A 20,994-nucleotide genomic window follows, 5' to 3' on the forward strand; every position below is an offset into this window, starting at 1 on the left:
TGACATGAGACAGGATATGCAAACAGAGAGAGAGAGAGATGGGAGAACACACCATGATAGATGAGAGATGTGTGCAAATAAATACAGTTACCTGTGAATGTGGATCACCGTGGTTTCGCACACACGCACGCACGCACGCACGCACGCACGCACGCGCACGCACGCACGCACGCACGCACGCACGCACACACACACACACACACACACACACACACACACACACACACACACACACACGCACGAGTCCCATTCATGTATATTTTCTCTATACTCAGCACATTGAATATCACCTTCACACAGGTTGACAGGGCAGAACAGCACATCACCATGAAGGGTTAGCAGACAAAGCAATCCTGCATCTCATTTCCTATAGATGTTGTTCAAGCCTGAGTAAAGAGAGTTTTGCAGCACAACTTGGGGGATTGCTGTGTAGCCCCGTTGAATAGTCAAGTGAAGGGAAAGGAGAGAGAGAGAGTGATACTGTACACTCTAATAAGCCAACCCAACTCTGCTACTGGCAGTGCAGTTTTTCCACCCTACTGCTCTAGCATCCTGGAGGAGGGATGGGAATGGAGAGAGAGAGAGGGCAAGAGAGAGTTGTATGGCAGATAGTGAGAGAGACGATGGTAACGAGAGGGAGGGAGAAGAGCATGAGAGAAGTGAAAGGGAGATGGGTAGAGTGAGAGAAGGGGGACAGTAGGAGATACATGTGTGAGAGAGAGTGAGGAAGCGAGAGAGAAATGGGCTGTGGGAGTGGGGGACTGAGACAGATATGTGGAAGGGAGAGGGGAGCGATAGATTGTGGGGAGATGGAGGGAGGCTGCCAGGGAGTTTGTGGGAAAGTTTAATTTAATTTTGATTCATAGTAGGATGATCGGAACATTTATTTCACCTTTAAATATTATCATTTGATTTTATTACCGCCATATATTCAAGCAGACGGCTTGCTTATGAATATATAGATCTTGTTTCCTCATCTTATGTTGTCTTACAGTAACAGTAGTGAACGTTTTGGACTGTGGTATCTGTTGATGTATTTTACAAAGCCGTGTAAGGAATAATTTAGTATTGTTCACCACCAACATATGTCTATAGTGTGTAGATAGATAGATGGACAGAAAAGATGTGCGCGTGCGCATCAGAGAGAGAGCGAGAGGGAGGGAGGAACAAGTCCGTTTTTCATGGATGGCTGGGTTGCTATGGGAACAAGATGTGGGCTCCCTTTTCCAAAAAAAAGTATCCTCCTTCCCTTTTTCCCTCTCTCATCACTTCATTTATCGCTCTCCTTCTCAGCATCCCCAGTTCTTCACCTCTCCTCTCTTCCTATCCCCAGCTCATCCCATCACTTACCTCCTCTCCCCCTTCTTTCTATCTCTCCTATCGTCCATCCTTCCCTCCTCCCACTCATTTTCTCCCTGTCTACTCCTCTCTCCCCCTGTCCATTCCGTTCCCTGCTGTCTCCCCTCTTCTACTATTCTCCCTCTCAATCTTTCCCTCCATCTCTTCCTCACTTTCTCCTTGTCTCTGATCATCTGTCTCTTTAACACTCACTTATATTCTATTCTTTTCTCGGTTGTCATGGCAATAGGCTGGGGGCGTGAGGGAGAGAGCGCGAGCGAGCAAGAGTGGGTGTTTCGGAAGTGACATCTCTTGGGCAGTAACCTTGTTTCCTGTGTGGAGTTGGGGGCGGATTCGCACGTAAAGTGCAGCAACAGTGACGCCGTGTGGACAAATACGTGGTAGTGGAGAGCCCTGCGGTGCCAGACAAGGGCTGACTGAATGATCTGATAGGTGAGAATACACACACACACACACACACACACACACACACACACACACACACACACACACACACACACACACACACACACACACACACACACACACACACACACACACACACACACACACACACACACACACACACACACACACACACACACACACCTACCTGTGCGGTGTCAGTGTAGTGTGGACCTCTGTGTTCGCCTATTCCTTGTGGCCCATTGTGACACATCCCTGACATTTGACGTCTTTCATGACACTGATGGCCATGTACTAAATGTCCCGAATCAGCGTATTAAAGAACACCATTGCAGACCAGTGTATATTTTCATAAATAAATCAAATCTGGGCAATAAATTCAAAAGCATTCATAGAATATGGAATGGTAGGATACCCCTGTTGATTCCGAATGATGTAATATAGAAGCTACGTGGGCACCAAGTAATGTATAAAATGTGTACATACTGTACAGTACATTGTGCTTCGTTGCCTTGAAAGTAGCCAACAAGGCCACGCTGGCATTGGCACGTTGCCCGACCCGGGCGGCCTGAGGATATTGCATGTTTATTTTTAGCTCTGTTTTAGAACTTAGTGATGTGTATAAATTAACATTACCCCTGTTGGGCTCAGTAATGACAATGTTGAATAAAGCTGCCCAGTCATCTGATGGCTCCTCTGCTCCTTGGCAAACTGCAAAGGTAGGCAGGAAAGAATGGCATTACGTGCCCACAGAGAGAGACCTCAGCACATTCTGAGAGCTTTAATAAGAGAACGCGAAAACAGTGTTTTTTATATTTATAACACAGAACAAGCCCACTTAGATTGGACCGCACCAACCGCATGCAGCATACCCTACATGCATTTTAGCTTCTACTCATTGAAATTCCCCCCAAGGTTTTTCAGATGATGAGGCATTAAGGTGGAGGTACAGATTGTAGCTGGAGCACATATTGTGGGTATGAGTCACTGATATCCCCAGTGGATCCACAACATTGTGACTGCTGTGTATGCTGCTGTAGGTCTATAACGTTTAGTGTCAAAGGCTTTCTCTCTCCTTGTCCGATGTGTCTCTGAAAGAAGGGAACTAGTGTCACACTCATATTTTGGGATTCCTGGACCTTGGAATTTAGGCTATATGTTGTCTGCGGTAATGATGATGGTGATTGGGGGGCTCCTGAGTGGTGCAGTGGTCTATGACACTGCAAGAGGCGTCACCTGGTTCGAATCCAGGCTGCATCACATTCGGCCGTGATTGGGAGTCCCATAGGCCGTCGCACAGTTGGCCCAGCGTCGTCTGGGTTTGGCCGGGGCAGGCCATCATTGTAAATAAGAATTTGTTCTTAACCGACTTGCCTAGTTAAATAAAGGTTCAATAAAATTATGATGATTGAATTGATATACTGTAGTAGTCTCAATACTCGAAACTTTTCTTTCCACATTCAAACATTGATATTGTGAATGTAAAAAGTAACACTTCTATTGTGAAACAAGTAAACATCCATGTACAAGGAGGTACATAATTCTAGCTGCAGGACAAGATTATATGGTCTGTACATTTTTCCATTCTCAGAGATGATAAAGATTCTTTTTAAAATATATACTGTATATATACAGTACCAGTCAAAAGCATGGACACACCTACTCATTCAAGGGTTTTTCTTTATTTTTATTATTTTCTACATTGTAGAATAATATGAACTATGAAATAACACATATGGAATCATGTAGTAACCAAAAAGGTGTTAAACAATTCAAAAGTAGCCACCCTTTGCCTTGATGATGCTTTGCACACTCTTCTCTTGGCATTCTCTCAACCAGCATGAGGAATGCTTTTCCAACAGTCTTCCCACATATGCTGAGCACTTGTTGGCTGCTTTTCCTTCACTGCGGAGGTCCAACTCATCCCAAACAATCTCAATTGGATTGAGGTCGGGTGATTGTGGAGACCAGGTCATCTGGTCATCGCTCTCCTTCGTGGTCAAATAGCCCTTACACAGCCTGGAGGTGTGCTGGGTCATAGTCCTGTTGAAAAACAAATGATAGTCCCACTAAGCACAAACCAGATGGGATGGCGTATCTCTGCAGAATGCAGTGGTAGCCATGAAGGTTAAGTGTGCCTTGAATTCTAAATAAATCACAGACAGTGTCACCAGCAAAGGACCCCACACCATCACACCTTCTCCTCCATGCTTCACGGTGGGAATCACACATGTGGAGATCATCTGTTCACCTACTCTGCGTCTCACAAAGACATGGTGATTGGAACCAAAAATCTCAAATTTAGACTCATCAGACGAAGGGACAGATTTCCACCAGTCTAATGTCCATTGCTCGTGTTTCTTGGCCCAAGCAAGTCTCTTTATCTTATTTGTGTCCTTTAGTAGTGATTTCTTTGCAGAAATATCGACCATGAAGGCCTGATTCACACAGTCTCCTCTGAACAGTTGATGTTGAGATGTGTCTGTTACTTGAACTCTGTGAAGCATTTATTGGGCTGCAATCTGAGGCTGGTAACTCTCATGAACTTATCCTCTGCAGCAGAGGTAACTCTGGGTCTTTCTTTCCTCGTGAGAGCCAGTTTCATCATAGGGCTTAATGGTTTTTACAACTGCACTTGAAGTAACTTTTCGAAGTTCTTGAAATTTTCTCAAATCTCAAATATATTTTTGGCTTACTACATGACTCCATATGTGAATTTCATAGTTTTGATGTCTTCACTATTATTCTACAATGTATAAAATAGTAAAAATAAAGAAAACCATGGAATGAGTAGGTGTGTCCAAACCTTTGACTGGTACTGTATATAAAGATCCCTCCATGCCCCTGGCCTATGTTCACGGCCTAGATTTTGTGATTTGGTCAAATTATTAATGATATGTGAGTGTATATGAAAACCCCTAGGGGGCTCAGTTACAATAACCACAGTGACTGTGAATCCATGAGTGAAAGGTGATTTAGAGGTTGAAATCAGGGTTATGTAATCTCTCTTCATATCGTACGGTGAATCATACCTTGGATTCTACCACTGTGATCCCTTTTAATAAGCTCTGCTTATTTAGCAACTCATTTATAATTCAAGAGCAGCTTTATTCATAATTTAACTTGAATATAAAACAAACTCAGCTGTATTCGCTACAATTAGACAGATTGCCTTTTGTGCTTGGCTTCCTACTTGGTGGGGATACTCGCATTGTGAATACAGTGAATGTTTTAGAAAGCTTTTATTGTAAAATAAAGGTTCTGACAGGGTTGTTTGGTTGAAGTAGGCCTATTGTCAGGGTCGGAGTGGCTCTCTTCTTGGCATAGTGTCAAATGGACAGCACGGCTCGCTGCTGTGAGTGTGCCCATGGTGCTGTGTGTCAGCCGAGTCAGAGCCTGTTTACATCATTCAACCTGCAGGGGCATTTCCTTTATCAAACATGGGGAAATGCGCAAGGGTTAAAGTGTGCTGTCTGTAAAGTGAAAAGGTGTAAGTAGACACTAGACAGCTGTTGTTTTTACAAGATGTATGGGTAAGGGTTAAATAAAGTGTGTTAGAGGGTTGACTCTGGGACTTGTCCAATCTGCAGATATGTAGTGTGTGAATTGTGAAAACAGTCTTGGTGTGAGGAGTGGGGAATGTCACTTTGGCTAACCTCTCGTCGAGTGCTTGTTTCCGGCCTTGTTGGGAGGTGTCTGTGGATTCACTACACAAGGCTGTCTTAAGTGAGAATAGCGTTGAGATGTTTGCCTCACATTCTGCTTGAAATGTAAATGGAAAGGATAGCAAAAGTGTTTTGATGAAAACATTAACATAGCCCCTGACATAACTTAGAGGGAAAAGAGAAAGAAATATTAAAGAGGGGAACATAGAAAGAGACTGGAGGAAAGACTAATAGGAAGGTCAATACGTGAAAGACAGTTGAGAGAGGGAGAACCAGAGGGATGGGCAGAGTGAGTACAAGTGATAGAGAGACACACTAGGAAGTGGAGACTATGAAAGATAGTGAAAAAGACAAAGAATCGTGCCCTGGTTATTTCTCAGTGACCGAGCATCATGCTGACTGAAGCCAGAGCTTGGCTAATTGACTCCAGCAGTTGTAGTGGATCACCAAGCCTCTTTTGCTCTGTTTCATGCCACGGCCCTTCTGCTTCAGGACCCCGGGTCTGTCTGAAGAGCTGCCTGTCTGTTATGGCCGTCTGGTCAGAGGGGGAACCTGGGGACGAGCAAAGGCATGTCGATGCATTAGCGATGTAATATGAAAATATAGGGGACTCCTTTTGTGAGAGCAACTTTATCAAGGACCCCCTCACAACCATAACACAACTCGCAGTGCGATGAAAATGTCATACAAAGAGATCTTTTACTGTGACATCTGCAGTGCATTGCTGGGTGAACCATGTCTCGGTCCCAGGGAAAGAATAGTTAAAAAGCCTGCCTATTGGCATCAGAGATATATTTTTTTCATTTTCAAGCTAATTTCAAGCAATAAAAAATAAAAAAACATAGGCAGTGTCACGTTCGTCGTAATGAGTAGACCAAGGTGCAGCGTGTGTAGAGTTCCACATACTTTTAATAAACCGATACTCAAACAAAAACAATAAAGCATAAACAAAACGTGAAGCTACTGGAGTGCACTCAGGCAACTAAATGTAGACAAGATCCCACAAAACACAACTGAGGAAATGGCTACCTAAATATGATCCCCAATCAGAGACAACGATAAACAGCTGCCTCTGATTGGGAACCATATCAGGTCACCATAGAAATACAATATCACCTAGATGAACCACCCAAGTCACTATCACGCCCCAACCAACACAGAGAAAAAACAGCTTACTATGGTCAGGGCATGACAGTACCCCTCTCCCAAAGGTGCGGACTCCAACCGCAAAACCTGACTTAATAGGGGAGGGTCCTGGTGGGCATCTATGATGGATGACACAGGGTGTCGGGGGCGGCTCCGGTGCGGGGCGAAGTACACACTCCGCTCGCAGATATGTCTTCTTCCATGGTGGCTCTGGTGCGGGGATCATCACCGGAAGCTCTGGACCGTGGGTCGTCGCCGGAGGCTCCGGACCGCAGACCGTCACCAGAGGCTCCGGACCGCAGACCGTCACCGGAGGCTCCGGACCGCAGACCGTCACCGGAGGCTCCGGACCGCAGACCGTCACCGGAGGCTCCGGACTGCAGACCGTCTCAGGAGGTTCCGGACCGCAGACCATCTCATGAGGTTTCCCGGACCGCAGACCGTCTCAGGGAGTTCCGGACCGTAGACCGTCTCAAGGAGTTCCGCACTGTAGACCGTCTCAGGGGGTTCCGGACTGTAGACCGTCTCAGGGGGTTCCGGACTGTAGACCGTCTCAGGGAGTTCCGGACCGTAGACCGTCTCAGGGGGTTCTGGACCATAGACCTTCGTTGGAGGTTCCGGACTGTGGACAGTCGTTGGAGATTCCGGACTGTGGAACATCGCCAGAAGCTCTGGAAACTAACTCCGGAAGCTCTGGACTGGGAACTGTCGACGGAAGCTCTGGACTAGAAACTGTCGCCTGAAGCTCTGGACTGGGAACTGTCGCCGGAATCTCTGGACTGGGAACTGTCGCTGGAAGCTCTGGACTGTGGAGGCGCACAGGAGGCCTGATGCGTGGTGCCGGCACTGGTGGTACCGGGCTGGTGACATGCACCTCAGGGCGAGTGCGGGGAGGAGGCACAGGACATACTGGACTGTGGAGGCGCACTGGAGGCCTGATGCGTGGGACCGGTACAGGTGGCACCGGGCTGATGACACGCACCTCAGAGCGAGTGCGGGGAGGAGACACAGGACGCACTGGACTGTGGAGGTGCACTGGAGGTCTACAGCGCAGAGCTGGCACGACCCTTACTGGCTGGATGCTCACTCCAGCCCGGCAAGTGGGGGAAGCTGGCACAGGACGCACTGGGCTGTGAAGGCGCGTTTTTGATGGGATCTTCTGTCACGTTCGTCGTAATTTGTAGACCAAAGTGCAGCGTGCGTAGGGTTCCACATATTTTTAATATACCGTAACTCATCAAACAAAAACAATAAAGCACAAACGAAACGTGAAGCTACTGGTGTGCACAAGATCCCACAAACACAACTGAGGAAATGGCTACCTAAATATGATCCCCAATCAGAGACAACAATAAACAGCTGCCTCTGATTGGGAACCATATCAGGCCACCATAGAAATACAATATCACCTAGATGACCCACCCAAGTCACTATCACACCCCAACCAACACAGAGAATAAACAGCTTACTATGGTCAGCAAGAAAGAAAACTTTGCAGTTTTAAAGATGAAATTAAAGTGCATTTATGTTCAAAACAAAGAAACATTGAGCTGAAAAATGTATAATTTGTAGATATCCCTGTGAGCTACCCAGGCCTTGCTGCCTATGGTTAATAAGAACCTACATTGCAGATGAATAATAATGACATTGCTTTGAGTTAGATCCTCTAAACCAGTGGTTCCCAAAATGTTATGGTCCCGTACACCTTCAAACATTCAACCTCCAGCTGCGTATCCCCTCTAGCACCAGGATCAGCACACTCTCTCAAATGTTGTTTTTTTGCCATCATTTTAAGCCTTGCTTGAAAGGATGCACATAACTCTGCAATGTTGGGTTGTATTGGAGAGCATCTCAGTCTTAAATCATTTTCCACACATAGTCTGTGCCTGTATTTAGTTTTCTTGCTAAGGAGGGGCGAGAATCCACTCTCACATAGGTACATGTTTGCAAAGGGCATCAGTGTCTTAACAGTGCGATTTGCCAAAACAGGATACTCTGAGCGCAGCCCAATCCAGAAATCTGGCAGTGGCTTCTGATTTAAATAACATTTTCACAGAATCTCTTGTTGCAATTTTGATGAGCCTGTCTTGTTCAGATATCGGTAAGTGGACTGGAGGCAGGGCATGAAAGGGATAACGAATCCAGTTGTTTGTGTCATCCGTTTTTCGGGAAAGTACCTTCGTAATTGCGCACCCAACTCACTCAGGTGCTTCGCTATATCACATTTGACATTGTCCGTAAGCTTGAGTTAATTTGCACACAAAAAATCATACAATGATGAAGAGAGCTCCAAATTCTTAATGCTAGCCTCAATTTTGTCCCACACACTGAACATAGTTGCGAAGAGTTCCTGTAATCTTAGATTCAGATCATTCAGGCGAGAAAAAACGTCACCCAGATAAGCCAGTCCTGTGAGAAACTCGTCATCGTGCAAGTGGTCAGACAAGTGAAAATGATGGTCAGTAAAGAAAACTTTAAGCTCATCTCTCAATTTTTAAAAAGTGTCAATACTTTGCCCCTTGATAACCAGCGCACTTCTGTGTGTTGTAAAAGTATTACATGGTCACTTCCCATATCATTACATAGTGCAGAAAATACACGAGAGTTCAGGGTCCTTGCGTTAACAAAGTAACAAAGTTAACCATTTTCACTGTAGTGTCCAAAATGTCTTTCAAGCTGTCAGGCATTCCCTTGGCAGCAAGAGCCTCTCGGTGGATGCTGCAGTGTACCCAAGTGGCATTGAGAGCAACTGCTTGCATGCGCGTTACCACTCTACCATGTCTCCCTGTCATGGCTTTTGCGCCATCAGTACAGATACCAACACATCTTGACCACCAAAGTCCATTTGATGTCACAAAGCTTTCCAGTACTTAAAAAAAATCCTCTCCTGTTGTCCTGGTTTCCAGTGGACCCCACCTAAACGTAACGGACATATACTAGGAGCTGTGCTAGGCCCGGCACGTCTGTTGACTCATTCAGCTGTAACGCATAGAATTCACTGGTTGTATGCGAAGCAGTAATTGTTTCACAACATATCGTGCCATGTCACTGATGCGTCGTGAAACAGTGTTATTTGATGAAGGCATTGTCTGTATAGCTTTTTTGGCCTTTTCCCTCAGCATTGTCCAAACTATATCCATTGCAGCAGGAAGAATTAAAGTCCTCCATAATAGTATGGGGCTTGCCTGTCCTAGCCACTATGTAGCTCACCATATAAGACGCTTCTAGCCCCTTCTTATTAATGGTATCTGTTGCTTTTATACTGTACATGTATTAGAACTCAAAAGTCGTCTTAATTCTCGCTCAAAAAACTCCTTTGGCTTATTTTTCAAATTGGCATGTTTCTAAATGTCTGTGCCATAGTCAAGGTGTCATCGAGTTGTGAGATAGTACTTTTGCACATATAACACACTGTAGCTTAGGAAAGGACCTATTCTCAATATCAGTGAACCCAAAATCAATGTAGTTCTTATCATATTTGCACCACTTCGATGGTCCAATGTCCCTGTCTGTTGTTCGGTGCTTTCCCGGGTAAGGGGGCAGTAGCTCTTTGACTGCATCAGATTCACAACTGTCAGTGTCCATGCTAGCTGGGCTAACAACAAATGTAGAATTACTGATACTAGCATTGGATGTGCTTTTGGAAGCAGAACAACTTGTGTTGTCGACAGGTGCAGGTGTAGTACTGCTGGTAGTAGCAGTACTACCAGTAGAGCTGGGGTGTGTCTCTATGGAAGCAGAACAACTTGTGTCGTCAACAGGTGCTGGTGTAGTACTGCTGGCAGTAGCAGTACTACCAGTAGAACTGGTATGTGTCTCTATCGATGCGGGCCTTACTTTTTTTTAACCATTTTTCAATTTTCGAGCAAACGGAATGAGCAGCAGCTACGTTTGGCTACATACGGACAGTTAGTGGGGTTTCAGCAACAGAGTAACGGTTATTGTGATTGGATGTTAATTATTTGACTATGCTAGCTGTATTTGACATTGTGTTGTTATTTCGCTGAACACTAGATGGTTTCATTTTATTTTTGGCAGTGAAACAAGGTTACGCAGGCTAGAATAAAACCTCACCTAACAGTATAGCCCCATTAGAAAATACAAATGCACTGCTTGAAAATGTGAAGAAAAAAAATATATATAAATATATATATATTTTTTTTATGCGAATCACGTTTTTATTTGGCATACCCCTGACGGCATTGCACGTACCCTGTATTTTTTTTAATGATTTATTTTATACATATTTAGAGATCTGGCCACGGACCCTCTGCAGTACCTCTTCTGCGGACGCCATTTTGGGAACCCCTGATTTTGCAAATCCTTTTATCCATATTTTGGCTATGGCTACAAATCATAATAAATAAACTCTGTAAAAAGTGTGTTTTATTTTCTCTGAATCAGTGCATTGATTTGTGAGTTATTTACTGCATAATCGACCAGTCCTAGATTAATCTGTCCACTTCTTTCATTGAGCATTGTTGTTATGTGTGAAATGTGGACAAATGTGAAGAAGTCACATTGCATTTTCAGTGTTTTGGATTCAACTGATGCAGATGTACCAGCTCGCAAACATAAACAACCATCTGTTGACGGGCATGTTCTGGCATGTCCTCCACCATCCAGTCACCCTAACTGACACATCTCCCCTCTCTCCTTCCCTCTCCCCTTGTTCTCTCTCCTCCCCAGATGCGAGGTGTGCCGTCCCCCCCTCCTATCGCCCCCATGCCCCTTCCTTTGCCGCTCCCTCCTACGACCACCCCGACTGGAATCCCCGTCTCTGTGTGATCTCCGGAAATCAGCTCTACATGTTGGACCAGGAGGAGGTACTTACCTACTGCTGCACACACTATAGAAATACAATCCCACCCATCACGCACCCATTGACTTGAAAGGGGATTACTTTTCTAGGAATTATATTTCTAGCTATTCCATCGCTCACTTTGCTGTATTAGACTGGTTTGTTTGAACTGACATGAATGTCTGCAACACTGTCATGACAGTTTCTAAAGCCACAAGTTTTAATAAAACATTACATATCTAAAAAAGGATATCACCACAATTGACCCTTTAGGCATGTAACTAACTGTATTTGACATGACCTGACATTACATTGTCACGGCCGTCGTTCAAGAAAGACCAAGGTGCAGCGTGGTGAGCGTACATTTTCTTTTATTTAGTCAAATGTCGCCAACAAAACAAGAAATAACAAAAACGCCCGTGAAGCTTACAAGGGCTATAGTGCCCCTAACATAGACAGCTTCCCACAATGACAAAAGGAAAAAAGGCTGCGTAAGTATGATTACCAATCAGAGACAACGATAGACAGCTGTCCCTGATTGAGAACCATACCCGGCCAAAACATAGAAATACAAAACCATAGAAAACAGAACATAGAATGCCCACCCAAATCACACCCTGACCAAACCAAATAGAGACATAAAAAGGCTCTTTAAGGTCAGGGCGTGACATACATGGTATTCTGAGTACATTACATTGCCAATAAACATTGTCACTGATTTAATTCCTGGATGTTTTCCTGACCACATGACATGACTAGGAAAAGCTCTGGGCCGGGGTCCTAGTTATAACACAGTATCTCATGTACATGTTGGACCTGAAGGAGGCCAGTGTTCCTATTAAACACTCAAGGCAGGTGTCCTGGGCCACTGTCGCCTAAGGCTTGCTTATGGGAGTTTCAGTCCTGCACCTATTGTTAGCTTAAGATTTTGTGGCAAACAACTTTCACACCAGTACGCCTCTATGCAAGTAGGTCACGTCTGGCTAAGATGGGCCTGTTAGGCCAGTGCCCATAGCCTAGCAGTTAAGAGCGTTGGGGCCAGGAACCGAAAGGTTGCTGGTTTGAATCCCAGAGCCAACAAAGTGGAAAAAATCATCTGCTCTGTCTTTGAGCAAGGCAGTTAACCCCCAACCACAACTGCTCCCTGGGTGCTGATGACGTTGATTAAGGCAGCCCCCTGCACCTTTCTGATTCAGAGGGGTTGCGTTAATTGCGGTAGACACATTTTGGTTGAATGCATTCAGTTGTGCAACTGACTTGGTATCCCCTTTCCCATCTGAGTGCTGATCTAGGATCAATATACCTTTCAGATCATAACAGACATGACACGATTACATGACCAGGTGGGACCTGATTCTAGATCAGCACTCCTACTCTGAGACACTTTAGGAATACGGGACTCTTTCAATCTGACTGTTTATTACTAACCCCCCCTTAAATTACTTGCCCTTAGATAACATGCCTTAGATTACTTGCTATATCATACTAAGTAGAATTTCAGCCTGCTAGCTAAGACCAGAAGGGGGTACTATTCCTTCACTTTTGTACCTGTATCGCCTTTGGAAAGGATTCTCTTTAAATGTAGACCTTGTAGACCGATTTACAGATTTATATCCAATAAATGAATCCGAAAACACAATTAAAATACTTACACACTTAACGTCTACTACACTACAATAACAGTGTTCATAGTACATTTGATTGAGAGTATGAGTCTATTAACGACTATGTAATGATGTAATAGAGTACTGTAGCGGTACTTGCAGGGTGGCTAGCTGCCAATATCTTTCATTCTCGTCACTCACAAGGAGTATAAAGAACCTTATGATCCAGATAAGGGCCTTTTCAGCTATGGAGCGATGAGAAGAAGGCCCAAGTCAATTAATCAAAGGCTTATCCCTGTCTAATTGTGCCAATGAGGCAGAAGCTATGAAATTTTCCATGAGGCAGACCTGACGGGCCAATAGCCACCACCTTGGAGAGAGGATGAGAGGCGATTAAATATTCATGCCTGTCACTCACGTCATGCGGCGCGAGTGGGCCTCTCCATCTCTCTCTCTCGTTCTCTCTTTCTCTGTCTCTCTGTCTCTCTGTCTCTCTCTGTCTCTCTCTGTCTCTCTCTGTCTCTGTCATACACACACACCCCTCTTGATGAATTTCTGTTCGATTCAAATGCTTTTAGTGGCATGACAAAAAGCAATCATATGTTGCCAAAGAGGAGATAAGGTGGAACAGAGGGGTACCTCTCTCTCTCGCTCTCTCTCTCTCTCGCTCTCTCACACATTCTATTTCTCAGGCTACCTCTCCTCCCCCTGCTCCCTCCCTCCCTCTCTCCCTGGTGTGACTGACAGTAGTGTTTGGCTATCCCACAGACCTGCTCTCTCCTTTCTTCCCCAAGCAGCTCCATTGAGATGCCACTCTGTTTTGTTTTGTGAATGACATCCATCAAAAGACCATTCTCTCTTCATTGCGGCCTCTTCAGTCTCAACTAAGGGCCTGCGTGAGGAAATAACAGTGCTCTGGAAGAACATGTGAAAATATCTGTCACGTCACCATTGTGCTATTCTGTGCTCCCCTATTTCAAATATGCTTTATTCACCTCGGTAAACACTGCAAGTGCTGAAATGGGTGATGTTGAAAGCTTGACTTATGCATAGTCCGAATTAACCTAATAGATTAAGAGTGTACCCTTTCGTCCAAGTACAGAAGTCACTATACCTTCTGTTCAACCCTATATTGTTTGTGTAGCTTCCCCTACTTGCATACTCTCCACCTCAGAAGTCACTCGAAAAAAGTGAACACCACACAATCCAACTGAACTTCACTCCCTAACAAAAAAAACTCTATGCTGCACTGCCATTGACAGTAGGAGAGCACTGACCACTTCCCAGTGGGCTGCTGTTAGCCCTCTGTGCCCGTGGTGGGAGCGAGAGGATCGACGGTGATGGCTGCCACTGATATGAAGTGACAGAGCCCCGCATTGTGTGCACCAGACGCCACACACCAGTGCCCTGTCCTCCAGTCATCGCTCTCCCTCCCACTGTGCCCCAGTGTTATGCAAGCAATCAGAGGGCATTATTTCCTGCTAGCACAGCGCTAGCACTAACATGTTAGTATCCTCTCTCACTACTACTGAATCACATTAGCCTGCTAGGCTAATTCAAAATAAAGGGAATTAGAACAGGATTTGTCTCAGTATCCATGCATGGCCATTGTGTTGCATTCCCTGCCCATATGTTTGCAATGGCTTTGGCAGTGTTGATACTGTAAATGAAATTCATTAGCGCCTGAGCCAACAATGCAGCGCCATGGTGGCTTTTCCTGTAGCTACTGTTGTCACATTGCATAAAGCATGACTCAGGAGTAGTTAGCATTTTTACACATGCATGAATGACCCTTGGGAACCCATTTGGAAACAGGGGGGATGTGACAATTATGTTATAATAAGGCACACATGGATGGAAGGAGTCATGAGAAAGAAGCTCCTTCATTTGACCAATAAGAAGGCTCAATGCACTGTACATTGGCAAATCCTAAGGTTATTTAACAAGAGCTTTACTGCCTTTTGGCATCTGAATAACTATTACGCACAACTGAAATAAGCCATTTTCAAAAGGTCACCACTTATTACATAATTAGGGGTTATACACTGAGTGTACAAAACATTAGGAGCACCCCCTTTTATCTAACATTCCAACTGAATGCAGGTATTGTGGGAAATGTCCACATAGGGGAGTAGTGGGACAGCTCTTCCACCAGTGTTCTGCAGCATGCTCAAATTTTACATACAAACAATGAAGATCAACTTTGGATTGGAATTTGATCAGATTTAGTACTTAGGGATGCTCTCTAAATGCCCTCTTTTCTCATTCCAAGATGCCAAGATTCCAAGACGCTCTTTGATTTTATCATATGCCAGTTGCTGTGTCCAATGCCTGAGGCGAGGGGAGGGAACATCTGTCAGTGATAGGACGTTATTGAGAGACTTGAGGACAGACAGTGGTGTTGGCCAGCCTAACTGTTTGTCATACTTCCAGGGACAAAGAGGATGATGTGTGTTTGTGTGCGTGCGTGAATGCGTCTGGGTGTGCATGCGTGAATGCGTCTGGGTGTGTGATTGTGTGTGCGCATGTAGTGGACTCAGCCGCTGTTTGATCACGACTCCGTTACAAAGTAATGGATTACACATCTGCCGCTCCATTACCCCCCCCCCCCCCCCCCCCCCACAGACACACAGCTCATACACCAACACACACACCACCCATATCCCCCACCCGGCCTACCCATCACAGCTGGGCCAGTAGTGACATATGGTCCAGGCAGCCTGCAGCATTGCTCAACTCTCCATGCCAGGCCCCCTCTCCTCTCCCTCTCACTCAGATCTATGGCTTTCATTCTCCCTCTACTCACCACCCACCATCTACCCCTCCTTGCAGTGCCTGAGCACATTCATCTGTCTATTTCAGTCTTAGCCACTTCTGCTCCTACTCTTGCCTCTGACTACAGTTTGCCTGATGCCGAAACCTAGTACAATTGACCTTCTTGTTAGCTATTAGAATTACCTCACGTATGAATGAGCTTATCTCTGACAACACTCAAGGGAGCCTAGGTCTGCATCCCAGTATTCAATCTGCTTTTCAATTGAATGAAATGGATTGTTGACTCGCCCAACAAACACCGGAATACCCAGAGACAGAAACTCAAGGACAGAAATTAGGAAACACTGCTATACTGCATTAGATTCCCATTCCAATTATAGTCGTTTACATATTAGCAACGCAATCCCCATTAGCATGCTTTCTTGCTCCCTGCAGGTTTCAATACTTGACCCCTGCCCCTGTGTGATTGTCAGTGCGGGCCCCATGTGCCCTCTGTCTAGTCTGCCAGTGTTGTGTGCCAACCTGCCTTGTGTGCCCACTCATGAGCATGGCTACCAGGGACGGTGCCAAGGCCGTGTCAAGTCCCCAGCTGCAGCGCCACTGTCCTAACCAGCCCACCCACCCCTCTGCCAATCAAACACTGCCACACAAGGTGTTCCCCCTCGCAACCAGAAAGTGCTGTGTGTCAGAGTGGGTGTGTACGCGTGTGTTTGTGTGTGTGTGTGTGTGTGGGGGGGGGGGGGGAGAGACACAGTGGAGATGAGGGGGGGAGTGGGCTAACTGCGTTCAAGTGGACATCATTGTAGAAATTACCGTGTTTAGCATGCCATGATAGACTAGTATTTATGCAGGGTGTTTAAGATCAGTTTTGAGTCAAATGAGTTTAATGTGATCTAAACGGCCTCTCGGCTGCTCTGTGAACTTTTTCAGTTCTTATTCCTAGTCAAAGTCACTACTCTCATTGAGGCAACTCCATGCCTTAGACTCAACTGAAGTCCGGGGCAAAACTTTCTGAATAAAAATGATTGATTAAGTAATAATGCACTTAGATTATCAAAGCATTTTGCACTTACCATATGCTGTACATTGATCACATTTCTTTATATTACTATTTTATGTGTATCCATACATTTAATTAGCAAAGTGCTCGTAGAATGCAGAAAGGAGTTCTGGTGCAGCACAGGCTCAAGGAAACAGAAGTAGAGAAGAGTGGATACAAACATTTAGGGACGTCTCTGAAGTCTTGTGAATGAATATATCCGTTAATTATCCAACAATAGAGCAACTATTATGCTTATGGCCTTATAAAAAGGCTTGGAGACAGATGGCTCATATTATGAGCATGTTAGAGAGTATATCTGTGTTAGAAGGATATTCTTAGAGTGTTTATGGTCCAATATTGTGGTAAATTCGATTACATTGAGAAATAACCAGAAATAATGTGAACGTTATAAACAGGTGTTAAAATGAGGTCTGATGCATTTAAAACAGTGTGCTCGCAGTGTGTCATAAAAAATATATAAACAGCAAAGCCAAGTCTTTCAGTGCACAAGCTTCTATGCATGCGCGTGCTGGACTCGTAGGGATTGGGTGTCTTATAATACATGTTTCATAGAGGAACTCATTCCGTAACTTGCAATATGTCTGTCCTCGGCGTGCGATGTATCTCACAACATACTCATTAGTGTGCACTAAGTGGATAATACAAGCATAATCATATACACACTTGATTTATGGTGTGTGTATCCCTGATTACGTTTTTTTAAAGAGGTAAACGTCAACAAAATGAATCCTGCCAATGACAGCGACGGGAGATGTCTTCTGGCTCACTGGGCTATGGGGGATTGTATACCGTGGTAAAGGACTCTATGGAGTGCTCTGTGCTGTGCATCCACTAGATATGTCGAGCGCAGCAGACCGCTTGTTATGTATGTTGGGGGGTGGGTCCTGTCGCCTGCAGTGGGTGTATGTACAGTTAAAGTCGGAAGTTTACATACACCTTAGTCAAATACATTTAAACTCAGTTTTTCACAATTCCTGGCATTTAATCCTAGTAAAAATGCCCTGTCTTAGGTCAGTTAGGATCACACTTTATTTTAAGAATGTGAAATGTCAGAATAATAGTTGAGAGAATGATTTATTTCAGCTTGTATTTATTTCATCACATTCCCAGTGGGTCAGAAGTTTACATACAATCAATTAGTATTTGGTAGCAAAGCCTTTAAATTGTTTAACTTGGGTCAAATGTTTCTGGTAGCCTTCCACAAGCTTCCCCCAATAAGTTGGGGGAATTTTGGCCCATTCCTCCTGACAGAGCTGGTGTAACTGAGTCAGGTTTGTAGACCTCCTTGCTCGCACATGCTTTTTCAGTTCTGCCCACAAATGTCCTATTAGGATTGAGGTCAGGGCTTTGTTATGGCCACTCCAATACCTTGACTTTGTTGTCCTTAAACCATTTTGCCACAACTTTAGAAGTATGCTTGGGGTCATTTTGACCCATTTGGGACCAAGCTTTAACTTCCTGACTGATGTCTTGAGATGTTGCTTCAATATATCCACATCATTTTCCTCCCTCATGAAGCCATCTATTTTGTGAAGTGCACCAGTCCCTACTGCAGCAAAGCACCTCCACAACATGATGCTGCCACCCCCGTGCTTCACGGTTGGGATGGTGTTCTTCGGCTTGCAAGCCTCCCTCTTGCAAGCCTCCCCCTTTTCCTCCAAACATAATGATGATCATTATGGCCAAACAGTTCTATTTTTGTTTTCTCCAAAAAGTACGCTCAGGAAGGAGACAGAACGTGTCTCCTTCCTGAGCGGTATGACGACTGTGTGGTCCCATGGTATTTATACTTGCATACTATTGTTTGTACAGATGAACGTGGTACCTTCAGGTGTTTGGAAATTGCTACCAAGGATGAACCAGACTTGTGGAGGTCTACAATTTTTTGTTCTGAGGTCTTGGCTGATTTCTTTTGATTTTCCCATGATGTCAAGCAAAGAGGCACTGAGTTTGAAGGTAGGCCTTGGAATACATCCACAGGTACACCTCCAATTGACTCACAGAAGCTTCTAAAGCCATGACATAATTCTTTTGAATTTTCCAAGCTGTTTAAAGGCACAGTCAACATCATGTATGAAAACTTCTGACCCACTGGAGTTGTGATTCAATGAATTATAAGTGAAATAATTTGTCTGTAAACAAGTGTTGAAAAAATGACTTGTGTCATGCACAACAATTCTTAAAAGTAGCCACCCTTTGAAACTGGCACTCATGAGGACCGCCACAGGAAAGGAAGACCCAGAGTTACCTCTGCTCCAGAGGATGAGTTCATTAGAGTAAACTTCACCTCAGATTGCAGCCCAAATAAATGGTTCACAGAGTTCAAGTAAAAGACACATCTCAACATCAACTGTTCAGAGGAGACTGCATGAATCAGGCTTTCATGGGCTGAAATGGACGCTCGCGCGCGCGCACACACACACACACACACACACACACACACACACACACACACACACACACACACACACACACACACACACACACACACACACACACACACACACACACACACACACACACACACACACACACACACACACAGTGGTGGAAAAAGTCCCCAATTGTCATACTTGAGTAAAAGTAAAGTTTCCTTAATAGAAAATGACTGAAGTAAAACAAAAAGTCCCCCAGTAAAATACTACTTGAGTCAAAGTCTAAAAGTATTTGGTTTTAAACATACTTAATTATCAAAAGTAAATGTAATTGCAAAAATATACTTAAGAATCAAAAGTAAAAGTATACATAATTACAAATTCCTTAACCAGACAGCACGATTTTCTTGTTTTTTTACATTTACAGATAGCCAGGGGCACACTCCAACACTCAGACATAATTTACAAATGAAGCATGCGTGTTTAGTGAGTCTGTCAGATAAGATGCAGTAGGGATGACCAGGGATGTTCTCTGTTTAGTGAGTCTGTCAGATAAGATGCAGTAGGGAGGACCAGGGATGTTCTCTGTTTAGTGAGTCTGTCAGATAAGATGCAGTAGGGAGGACCAGGGATGTTCTCTGTTTAGTGAGTCTGTCAGATAAGATGCAGTAGGGAGGACCAGGGATGTTCTCTGTTTAGTGAGTCTGTCAGATAAGATGCAGTAGGGAGGACCAGGGATGTTCTCTCTTTAGTCAGTCTGTCAGATAAGATGCAGTAGGGAGGACCAGGGATGTTCTCTGTTTAGTGAGTCTGTCAGATAAGATGCAGTAGGGAGGACCAGGGATGTTCTCTGTTTGCAGTGAGTCTGTCAGATAAGATGCAGTAGGGAGGACCAGGGATGTTCTCTGTTTAGTGAGTCTGTCAGATAAGATGCAGTAGGGAGGACCAGGTATGTTCTCTGTTTAGTGAGTCTGTCAGATAAGATGCAGTAGGGAGGACCAGGGATGTTCTCTGTTTAGTGAGTCTGTCAGATAAGATGCAGTAGGGAGGACCAGGGATGTTCTCTGTTTAGTGAGTCTGTCAGATAAGATGCAGTAGGGAGGACCAGGGATGTTCTCTGTTTAGTGAGTCTGTCAGATAAGATGCAGTAGGGAGGACCAGGGATGTTCTTTCTTTAGTGATTCTGTCAGATAAGATGCAGTAGGGATGACCAGGGATGTTCTCTGTTTAGTGAGTCTGTCAGATAAGATGCAGTAGGGAGGACCAGGGATGTTCTCTGTTTAGTGAGTCTGTCAGATAAGAGGCAGTAGGGAGGACCAGGGATGTTCTCTGTTTAGTGAGTCTGTCAGATAAGATGCAGTAGGGAGGACCAAGGATGTTCTCTGTTTAGTGAGTCTGTCAGATAAGATGCAGTAGGGATGACCAAGGATGTTCTCTGTTTAGTGAGTCTGTCAGATAAGATGCAGTAGGGAGGACCAGGGATGTTCTCTCTTTAGTGAGTCTGTCAGATAAGATGCAGTAGGGAGGACCAGGGATGTTCTCTGTTTAGTGAGTCTGTCAGATAAGATGCAGTAGGGAGGACCAAGGATGTTCTCTGTTTAGTGAGTCTGTCAGATAAGATGCAGTAGGGAGGACCAGGGATGTTCTCTGTTTAGTGAGTCTGTCAGATAAGATGCAGTAGGGAGGACCAGGGATGTTCTCTGTTTAGTGAGTCTGTCAGATAAGATGCAGTAGGGAGGACCAGGGATGTTCTCTGTTTAGTGAGTCTGTCAGATAAGATGCAGTAGGGAGGACCAGGGAT

General features: G+C 44.7%; 1 protein-coding gene across 8 annotated transcripts in view; it reads left to right on the top strand.

Moving 5' to 3' along the window:
* The window catches only part of LOC123997698 (ras/Rap GTPase-activating protein SynGAP-like), a 122,697-nt gene that overhangs the window by 12,969 nt on the left and 88,734 nt on the right, over nucleotides 1–20,994 (top strand). For 7 of the 8 annotated variants that reach the window (XM_046302181.1, XM_046302176.1, XM_046302184.1 and 4 more), the window contains exon 2: nucleotides 11,265–11,401. In XM_046302181.1, coding sequence (XP_046158137.1) covers nucleotides 11,265–11,401 — 137 coding nt within the window. Of the gene's footprint in view, nucleotides 1–1,413; nucleotides 1,792–11,264; nucleotides 11,402–20,994 lie in introns of those variants that run through there. The other variant, XM_046302180.1, reaches the window with a different exon arrangement.

Source organism: Oncorhynchus gorbuscha, linkage group LG15 (genome assembly GCF_021184085.1).
Source record: "Oncorhynchus gorbuscha isolate QuinsamMale2020 ecotype Even-year linkage group LG15, OgorEven_v1.0, whole genome shotgun sequence".
Classification (NCBI taxonomy): Eukaryota; Metazoa; Chordata; class Actinopteri; order Salmoniformes; family Salmonidae; genus Oncorhynchus; species Oncorhynchus gorbuscha.